The 11,007-nt window shown below is 36.9% G+C and overlaps 1 protein-coding gene across 4 annotated transcripts in view; it reads left to right on the forward strand.

Moving 5' to 3' along the window:
* The window catches only part of CPEB4 (cytoplasmic polyadenylation element binding protein 4), a 70,652-nt gene extending 61,380 nt beyond the window's left edge, over nucleotides 1-9,272 (forward strand). For all 4 annotated transcript variants that reach the window (XM_068990388.1, XM_068990387.1, XM_068990389.1 and 1 more), the window contains 3 exons: nucleotides 1,042-1,156; nucleotides 2,273-2,454; nucleotides 4,910-9,272. In XM_068990388.1, coding sequence (XP_068846489.1) covers nucleotides 1,042-1,156; nucleotides 2,273-2,454; nucleotides 4,910-5,137 — 525 coding nt within the window. In that variant the 3' untranslated portion in view covers nucleotides 5,138-9,272. The remainder of the gene's footprint in view (nucleotides 1-1,041; nucleotides 1,157-2,272; nucleotides 2,455-4,909) is intronic.
* The last annotated feature ends 1,735 nt before the right edge of the window (nucleotides 9,273-11,007 follow it).

The raw sequence follows: 11,007 nt of genomic DNA on the forward strand, positions 1-11,007 counted from the left end.
GGAGTCTGGCAGGCCAGTGTCCATGGGGTCGCAGAGTCGGACACGACTTGAGCACATGCTCACACAGTGTTTAGGAATAGTAGCAATAGCAACTGGCCTATTTTGACAAATCTGACAAACCACAATCTTTTATCCCTTGACCAGTACCTAGTGGTGGGGTCCCTTTCGGGATGGAGGCTCCAGTAGGCTTGGCTCAAGCAGTAATTTGTGGAGCTCCTCTTAGTGTCTTGGGGTTGTCCCCAGTTTTCTGTGTGGCTAGACTCTTTCTATTTGACTTTTTTGTCCCCTGCTGGTCTCCATAGGTATTTAATTTTGAGAACTTTGGGCCTTGGGACTTGGTTGGTATACCTGTTGGGAATACCCTGGTGTTAACCCCTTAGCCTTTGGTGTGGGCATTTGTAACAGTTATATAAATGCAAACAGTTAAATAGAGGTACTTGATTCTTAGTGTTGAAAAAGGCAAAAGATTTATGTGACCTGAAGAGAAACCAGAGTATTGGTTAGTTTTAATGGACACACTGAAGTGTTTTATCATAAAACATTTACTGTAGGTATCAATATTTTTATTTTGAAATGCTTTACAATGCAATAGATTTGTTAATATCAGGAGTAGTTTGCATTTCCTGGACATAGGTTTGGACACACAATCCTAGTTTCTTAGCACTGTATACTAATCAACATCAAATACCATGCTAAATTTAAATTATATGGCTGCTGAGGGGTTGGGTAGGATAGAAGCCCAAATAAACTGTAAAATAGTTAATTAACTTACAGATAATTAAGGTCATGTTACTGTTAAGCAGTTTGGTTTATAATAGGCAATTAAATTGAACTTTCCAGGCTTGGTTAGATTACTTTTAAAAATTAAATGAAGTGTTGGGATATGCTTTTAAATCTTTTTTGGTTTTCCGGTTTTATTGATTTTTAACTATATAAATTACAGCTTTGTAAAGTAAAGTATTCTATAATAATTATAAACTTAATTTCCACATAAATTGCCTGTGTTGAGACTGAGACACTTTGGTTTGCACACTCCCCTAGGTACAGATTCGACCTTGGAATCTCAGTGACAGTGACTTCGTGATGGATGGTTCACAGCCTCTTGACCCACGAAAAACTATATTTGTTGGTGGTGTTCCCCGACCATTGCGAGCTGGTATGATGCAACAGAGAAACAAAAACTCTGTTTATCCTTTAGCATAAGAAATAGCTTATAAAGATATTTTTAGGATAAGTTTTCCATAAACATTTGAGTTAATGTCTTAATAGTGAGAGTCCTGGACTCCAAGTGTCTTAGCTTGAATTCATGTGCTCTGTTCCAGTTAATAGCTGAGTAACTTTGGACAAATTGATTTCTCTAATTCTCAGTTTCCTCATCTGTCAAATGGAATTATAAGTATGTCCTTTATGTAGAGTTGTTCTGAGGATTAAATGAGGTAGCAGATGCTTGGTGCTTAGTGCAGGGTCCCGTCATGCTCATGCTCATCACTCTAATTATCATCCAAGAGAGAAAGCGCTTCCGGGACGGGTTAGGTATCGAGATGTTCACGGTTTGTTCCCATGACCCCATGTGCTCAACAGCTACTTACTGAGCACTGAAATTCACAACAAGGTTCTCGGCAGTGCATCGTGTTTTTAGAGCAGTACTCACAGAAGAAATTCCATCCTTAACTTCAAATAATATGAGTTTTAATATTATAGGTGAGATGAAGAACATAAACAAGAATGCCATTTTAAAATTGCAACATTTTGTGGAGAATAAGATTCATTTATTATTTCAAATTTAAATTTGGCAAATAGCTAGACTATAGGGAAAGGTAAAAGGGTTTTAATGGAAATCTCAAAGGACTCCCAGAGAGTCTACCAGTTAGCTTTCTAGTGTTAAATGATAATTAAGCATTACATTGTTAACTGGTAAATTGATGGTGGCATCATGATATGGAGCAGATAGACCAGAGTACCAAGTCCAGCACAACCACTTTACTTTCCGTGACCTTGCGTAGGTTGATCATTCTCTCTGTGCCTCAGTTTCCCCAGGAAATCACTACTTACATCATAGGGTTGTTTAGATTATATGTGAGACACTCAGCAGAGTCCCTGTCCTTAGTCACAGTAGATTAAAATCAACACAACGGACAACTGATTATAATAACTAGTTTCATTTTAATAATTACTATAATGATGGACAGATAAGCTTCTTTCGATGAAACCTTTGGTGAGCCAGATGATGTTTCCTGGTCTCGAATGTCCTCTCTACTCCTTCCATATATAGTGGAGCTCGCCATGATAATGGACCGGCTGTACGGAGGTGTGTGCTATGCTGGGATTGATACCGACCCTGAGCTGAAATACCCCAAAGGAGCTGGGCGAGTCGCATTCTCTAATCAACAGAGTTACATAGCTGCTATCAGTGCCCGCTTCGTGCAGCTGCAGCATGGAGAGATAGATAAACGGGTAAGTCCTGGACTGCATTCTGGGGAGTTCTCAGAATGGCCCTCCGTGTCATTACCAAGCTCAGAATGGGTGAATTTTATATGACAGTAAAGTGACAGCTGATTTATGCCCATTGGATCCACTAAATGCAAGTTCTAGAGCATATCTAAGAATTTCCTGTGGATTTTTTCTGTCTCTTAGTGTTCTGAGTAGCCTAACAAAATACTCAAGTCACTTTGCTTGAGTCCACTTAATCTTTCCTAAGCTATCACCTCCATCCATTCATTTTCTCAGTTAGTCATTCAATAAATATTTACCAAATCCTTTGTACTTCATTATATTAAGTATATAGACTTGAATGGCTTTGAGATCTCCTCACCTTTTTTTTTTTTTAACCTGGGATATCAAGAATACCTCAGCAAGTCCTATTTTCCTATGCACTGTGTAACAAATGATTGAATAATTCACTTCAAGGACTGTGTCTAAGAAATAATATTTCATTATAACAGATTAAGTAGAAGAACTCAGAATCCTTCCATTTGTAATCTCTTTTACCACCTGAAATTTGGTGGTAGTTCATTAGAATTATTTTCACACTTTAAATTCCTCTTTGTTGTGTTTATCCTCTGCATCAGAAGGCTGGAGAAAACCTCAGAGATAACTCTTCTGTTTTTTAATGTATTGTATTTGAGACTCTGTGTTCACTTATATGTCTTCTTTGCATTCACAAATTTCTTAGCTTTGTGTTTCAGACATTCAACAAATACTTTAGTGCCTAGGGCAAGAAGTCTCTGTACTCATGGGTTTATGTTCTGGTGGATGGAGTGTGGCCTGTGAATCGACTGCTAGTTGGTAAATGGTTTGCTATGAGTTTGTGTTGAGATAGGAATTCACCCTAGAATCCACTGGTACTTTGGTTAGGGCTGACTGAGATACCAGCACTCCAAAGCCCTATGCTCAAAAGTCTTTACTGATTGACTGTATTGTGACTTTGTCAATTTAGTACGTAAAAACTGTCAGTCACTAGTGGTTTACATGGCAGAAGAAAATGGCAGCCTACTCCAGTATTCTTTCCTAGAGAATCCTTTGGACAGAGGAGCCTGGAGGGCTGCTGTCGATAGGGTCGCACAGAGTCGGACACGACTGAATCTGCAGGAGCAGCAGCAGCAGTGGTTTACATTTACTGCTTATGTTCCATTTCATGTATATTCCACACAAGTGGTAGCTGAGATATTCTCATCCTAGTGGTCATCGTACTGTGAATATGTTAAAGAGAAAGGTATAGATCTGTTAATAAACATGGAGGAAGGGGGCAGGATTAGTTGCTGTATGTATTACCACACCTCCTGGATTTTTATTTGCACTAAAAAATATGTACATTTGAGTAAACAGTCTCTCCCACCTGATTGCTTCATTCCATCATCGGTTTGGGAGTTGTAAGGTTAGCCATGAGAAATTCAGACTTAATTTGTATCCCGCTAGGATCTCCAGTCCTTTGGCCAGTCTTCTTGCCACACTGTAGGTGTTATGGAATGGCCTCGGGGCCAGAAGCCTAATCTGCTCGTTACATCTGCTCTGCTGGCCTTCTGTGTCACTCCTCTTTTTGTTCATGGTCTGCCTTCCTCAGGATCCCTTGTCAGAAGTGGATGGCAGCCGTGGTAGTGATAGCCTGGTGTAAGGGAGTTTCAATTGTGAGTCTCTCCAAGTCTAAAAATAACCAACTCTTCTTCTCACTGGAGAATCAAGAGCCAGGTTATTTTTAATGCTTGAGAGGCTCAAATGACAGATCGGCCTATTGAACACTGGAACAGACCCAGTTTTATAAATTTACCTCTGACTTTTAGATGGAGGTAAACCGTTCTTCCTGACAAAGAACAAAGCAAGGTTTTAGATTATGAGTACTATGGCTGTGTCTTGTTTTCCTGGAGTTTGAGGTTTGTGATTATAACCCAAGATGTGTACACTGTAAATAGAAACCATGACCTTCTTACAGCTCAGAGGCTTACGGTGTAGAAGTCAGGCAGCTTCCCTCTGATTTGTGCATGGAAGTGCTATTTTGTGGCTCTGGGAATCTCTTAGTTGGTCTTGTGCAAATTATAATTCCACGTATGACAAGAATCCAGATCCACTAATTAAAGTGATGGTTTGTGCCTATGAAGACTCTCCCGTGGGTTTAACCTTGTAATGTTCTTAAACATTAAGTTGGCTTCACTTTTAAATTTATGCTGGAACCTTGTCTTTTATTTGAAAACTCTTTAATTAATAAGACAAAAATGTAAAATAATGGGCATAAAAACCTTACTAGTTCCTTAAAAGATGATAATTTAATTTCAGTAAAGGAGTTATTGACCCTTCCTTTTGGACACCTTGGCACAGATTCATTCAGACAGTGGATGGAAATGTACACGCACAGTCTGAGTTGCTAGGTCCATTCACTGAGAAGTGTTCAACACCTTTCTTTTATTTTTGATTGCAGGTGGAAGTTAAGCCATATGTCTTGGATGATCAGCTGTGTGATGAATGTCAGGGGGCCCGTTGTGGGGGAAAATTTGCTCCATTTTTCTGTGCTAATGTTACCTGTCTGCAGTATTACTGTGAATATTGCTGGGCTGCTATTCATTCTCGTGCTGGCAGGGAATTCCACAAGCCCCTGGTGAAGGAAGGTGGTGACCGTCCTCGACATATTTCATTCCGCTGGAACTAAAGGATAACTACAGTGCTCATTTTCAGGCCTCAGAATAAGTGCACTCTTCTGTTAATTCTGCCCCCTTCCTCAACCTCTTCACGCTGGCATGTCCTTTTGTGCAGTCTGTAACTTAACAGTAGTCTAACAGAGAGAATGACCTATAATATAGGTGTTTTGTAGATTCCCGTGTCACTGAAAACAAGATGTATGAACTCCTTTTTTGTATTGCCATCATGTTGCATGGAAGTTTCATCCTCTTGTTTTGCTGGAGACTAAGAGGATCCAAACTTCCTGCAGCATTTTCTTAGAGGAGAGAGAGAAATATTAAAAGAAAAATGAAACAATAGAGTATTTTGGGTTTTTAATTAAATTATTGTTGATAATATAACAGATAAGAATACTTTTATTAAAATAACCACGTAACAATAACACTATCAGTCTCTCCTGATGCGGGGTTTCCCCCAGGGAAGTGCTTTTGCCTTTCTCTTTCTTTTCTTTCATCTTTTTTGCCTCTCTTTTTTTCCCATCCCTTTTCTGTTCTTTCAACAGCAGTGGAGGAAGTTAACAATTATTAACAGGAAAGAGCATGTTAAAGCAAACACAAATGCATGAGCAAGATTGAAGCAGCATTATAACTAATTTTAAGGGTTTAGAGGCAGAATATCATTTCGTTATGCCTCAAAGTTACTACCACATCAGAAAAAAAAAAAAGTAGGCAGAGCTAGATTTATTTTCTTTTAAACAGGTTTTTAAATTTAGAATGTAAAAGTTGGGTACATTTATTTCTGAGGGGAGTGCACTTATTTATTTTTAAACTTTTACTTATCCAGTCACAGCCCCAGGAAACCTACCAAAGCTAGACTTAATGACAACTGGTGGGAAAACTAGCATTTCCTCTCCTAAAGAACAAATGTATAAATTTTATTTTTGATGTTATATATAAACTCTATATCCTAATTTCCTAACACTCATCAGGTGTCAGCCTTTGCTCTCCATTTTGACATTAAAAAAAAAGCAAGCAAACAGATCAAGAGATACCTCAAGGATATCATTTTTGATTTTGTGTTAGACTACCATGTATAGCCAAAACTGGAAGACAAAACCAATATTCAAATTGGCTGCTGATTGGCTTACTTTTAGATTTAAAGTTACTTTGGATATCCTGTAATTTAGTTGTAACATAGAAAATGAAAACAAAAAGTAGTTGCAAAGTGTTTTGCACTGTTGAACTAAGTAACTGTGTAAATCTGTGCAAAGGTACATATGTTTATCTTACTCTTCCTATAAAATAAAATAACATTACAGTTTCAGAATTTAGCATGGGACATAGTCAGTGTTTGAAGTGCCAACTTCATCAAGTAATGCATGCTTTATTATAAATAAAACTCTAGCTTTTGAAAGGCGTTATTATGTGTTGAACAGTATGCTTCAGGGGTAAATTGAAAAATAGTCTCTTGAAGCCCTGGTCATTGGAAGTAACTTTTATTCTAATGGACATTTTCTTATGAAATGCCCTATCCACCATGAAAAGGATTATTATCATCAGTGTGCAAAACATAAAAACAAAAATCTAATGGCAATGTTGCTAGTTGTGCTGCCTAACAGTACCATCTTGGATCCTTCAAAACCAAAGACTTGCCCTAGCACTGCGGTGAAACCACCTGACTGATGACCCCTACTGATCATGTTTAGGAAAAGCAATCCTTTATTTTTAATCCAGGCTTTAATGAACTGTATACCTGTTAAATTCCAAAGGTCAAAATGGAGGCATTTGCTGTCTAACAGTCAGACACAAGAAAGGGAGCTGCTTATTAAAGAATCCCCTGCAAATATTGAAAGCGGTCATGTGAGCGGAGGGTGCTCTTGTGTAGCTGGTCAGGGACTTTTTCTTTTCTCCTGAATGACATAATTCTAATGGGAATGTTCATTTGCCTCTTTCTATTCTTTTCAATGCTTGTAGGTGGCTTGGGGTGTGCTGTCGTGCTGTTCCTACTCAGTAAACAGGTGTGATGAGCTAACAAGAAATAACACTGTTTGAGAACTAGCTTTGAATAATAATTTTTCCCTTTGTACATGACCTGCTGAATTTCGGTACAGTGTTTTTGTAGCTAACTTATTTTGTCATGCACATAATGTATATTTGTTATGCACTACTTTTGTATATCTTGTTTTTCCAACAGTGAACATTTTTAGGCACACTTTTCACTGACGGGATATCTCTTTATGCAATACCTCAATTTTTCATATTGCAAAGAGTAGCTTTTTGTACTTTTATTACTGAGAGATCTTCATATACTTCATTTTTTAATATAAATAATTTTAATAAATTTTATTTTCTTATATTCTGCTTTTTATACATTTCAGTGCTCTGCATACATTTTAAATTATGAATGTTGTGCACTGGCAATGCTATTTTAGAGTCTGCAGAGAAGAGAAAGCATGTTGCTTAAACATCCTTCCCCAGCACCAGCTATTGGTGTACCTATAATTTAAGAGATAGTCTATGTAAAGTAACAAATTAATGAAAAAAATTCGCATGAAAATGACAGATAACACTGTAGTTCCTAAAAAAAAAATTAAATGCATAAGCATAGGGTAGAAATTTAAAATAACAAAATTGTCTACAGCTTCTTACTAAGTTTTTAAAATTATTCATAATGCAGACATTTTTGGTGAATGTTTAGCCATTTTTAATATTAATAAATTGATGTTAAGTGTTTGATTCAGAGATGTCTGCTCTTTTAAATTATATATTAAGAAAAAAAATAGCCTGCCGTGGGACAGGTGTGTAATGTTAGTATGCATGACTAATGTAAGAAATTGTTATTCTACTAATATTTACTTGTGATTGTGTGACAAGCGTGTTTACAGATTATTTGGTTACACTTCAATTTACAGGGCATAAACAATTATTATCTATTACTCTGAACTTTATTGATTACATGTCCTTCAGATTACATGGGATTGTAGTTGGGAGTTACCATGTAACTCAAAACATAATTAACATGTAATTAGTTTACAGATTTTAGGGTATCACTTCAATTTACCAAGCATGTAGTTCTAGCGCACTAGCATGGCACCAGCCATGTACTTACAATGTAGTTACAGAGTAATTACATGGTTATTTTTGCAATGTAAAATAAAGTGTTTCTGATTATTTTCTATGTAAAGGAACCCTCTCCCTTCCCCTTCTGGTCCCCACGCTTTGGTATAATATATATACTTCTCCATACACAGACCTCTGCAGAATGCAAAATAAAACTTGCAGTGAATGAATTTAGCATTTTATGAGAGTGCTGTTGGAAAGACTTGATAATTCACCCTTTTTGTTTTGAAGAGTTGAATCTTCTGTTAAAAGGTGATTTAAAACTTGAATGTGATGAATTGTGGCAAGTTAACTTCAAGTTATGTGCAATACTTATTTCAGACTTTTGAAAGATCTTTGCAGTGTAATTCTTTGTTTTTAATTGCAGACATTTAAAAATGTCATTTTCTACTGTTAAGAGTAATCCTCTTTCTTGCTGGTGTTTCTAAAGAAAAGAATCAGAAATCAATCTTTCTACTAATGTAAATTTGAGATTATTTTTAAAAATGGAATAAAAGAGGTTTTGGTCATTTGCTTTATTTTATTATCTTATTTTAAAGCTACTGTGATTGATAGCATTGTAAGAATTGGGACAATATTGTATTCAACTGTTTTATTTTTTATATTTTTAAAATTTAAAGTATAATTAGTTTTTATAATTTTCATCAGATTTTTGTTATATTTTTTGGAAGTGAAACTTTTAGCAAGTGGGTGTCTAGTTTTTACTAATCCCTAATGTTTTTTTTTTCCAGTGTATTGCTCATATTATCAGAAGGAAAAGTTATTTAAGTATGTCAGTTAATTGTACTACTTGGCTGAATTTCCATATAGTTTTTACTGTGTATGGGGAGGTTGTAGTATTTATTATAGCATTTTAAATAAGGGTAATTCATTTTTTATTAAAGTCATTTTCACGTTAAGTTCCTATTTTTGTATGTTCTACTCTTAAGTTATATAACACAGTTCCTTTTTTAAAAGAGTTCATTTGTTGAAGTGCTAGTGGAAAATTAATGTTATTAAATAGTTTGCAAATGACTATTTATACCAGTATGCGTATAATTTTTAAATATTTGTAATGTGAGATGTTGAATGAATAAAACTTTTAACTCAGCTTTCTTTTAATATACTTATTTATTTTCAACATAAGTAAATTGTGCTTCCAGGGCTGGGAATATAACATTTAAAAAATATTAGGAACATATTCTTTGGCCAAAGCAGAAGAAGCTGAAATGAAAAGATGTTGGTCATATAAGTGCTCCTGGCAGAGGTGCCTTGCTTATGCAAACACCTAAATGTCAGTGGTGGTTCTCTTTGGCCTGCAGTTACTTCACACGCTGCCCTGCAGAGGTCGTTTTGTCTGTAGTCTTCAGCATGTGTGTGAGGCCTGAGCCCGCGATCCCAGTGTTCAGTCATCTGCTTAAGGCCAACTGTCTGATGAAAGTAGGGGAACACATGTTTACTCAACAGGGAAAGTCAGTATCTGAGAGGGTCAGTTTTGAGTCTTTGTCAGTGAAGAGCCTTGATTTCTGGCCATGCCAGCCAGAGGATCTGGGTTAACGAGTCTCTCTTGAATTTTAACCCTCCAGTTCCTCCCTATATCCTCGCACCACAGGATGTGGCCTCTGGGATTACATTCTCTACAGCATGTGAATTGAAAGTATTATCTTTGGGTTGGTCCATAAATCATGTGGACCACTGAGTACTGTGGTGTGTTAGTCATTTATATGTTAGACTGCATTTTCAGGCTTTTAAGGGTTTTGTTTTTGTTGTTTAGTCACTGACTCTTTGTGACCCCATGGTCAGTAGCCCACCAGGCTCCTCTGACCATGGGATTTCCCAGGCTAGAATACTTGAGTGGGTTGCCATTTCCTTCTCCAGGGGACCTTCCCGACCAAGGGATTGAACCCACATACCTAGAACCTAGTGTATATATATATCTCCCATTGTGTAAAATTTAATTTCTACTCTTCTTACTTTGAGCATAGTAGTCTTAAGACTGGAAGAAGCAGTTCTTGTCCTTAGACAAATGGACTCGGGAGGTCTTTGGCTTCTAAGTTGCCTAAATATTCCCAGTATGCAACTCTTTCAACTATAGGGGTTTCTGATAGTAGTAACCAAACCCAGCAGTGTGTAGGACCCCCCAAGAATACTGAGTCCCAGAAGCTTTGGGGGACAGTATGTTTAGAGTTCAGTGACGTGCCCTTGAGACAGCCCCAGGGACGTAGGAGAATGTGGGTGACATTTGGTTGCCACCTCTGCAGTATCCCTGGACTTTCTAGCATGGTTCCAGCACTGTAGGGGTAGGGGGGAGACACAGGTAGATTTAGCTTCTTTATTTCCGGAAATATTTAACTTGGGCAAGTGCTATATCAACTATAAGTGATGTAACAACTATATCTTGAGATAATATATAGGTGAAATACTTTTGGTGTACTAAGTCTCAGAATGGTGAATCTGGGAAGGGCAAGGTTATAAGGGTTGCATTTTCTTATTTTATTCACTGGTCACTTACCTAAATCTAACCAACAAGGAAAGCTCTATTCCATTCTTAACTGTCCTTAACAATGAAGTTATTTTATAACTTCTTTGTTAATAGGTTTGTATTCATACCCAGTTCAGAAGGAAAATAAGTCATTTTGTTAGGATTTTTTTTTTTCAAGTTTGAGAAATACTTAAAAGTTGGCTCAAAAGTCTGCGAAAGTAAATCCCTGATTTTAAAAATTAAGGAGCATTGAAGACGTCAATGAAGTGAGTCAAACACATTTCAGGGATTATTTTTCTAAAGTATATACTGATAGAAAAA

This window comes from Capricornis sumatraensis, chromosome 18 (genome assembly GCF_032405125.1).
Source record: "Capricornis sumatraensis isolate serow.1 chromosome 18, serow.2, whole genome shotgun sequence".
Classification (NCBI taxonomy): domain Eukaryota; kingdom Metazoa; phylum Chordata; class Mammalia; order Artiodactyla; family Bovidae; genus Capricornis; species Capricornis sumatraensis.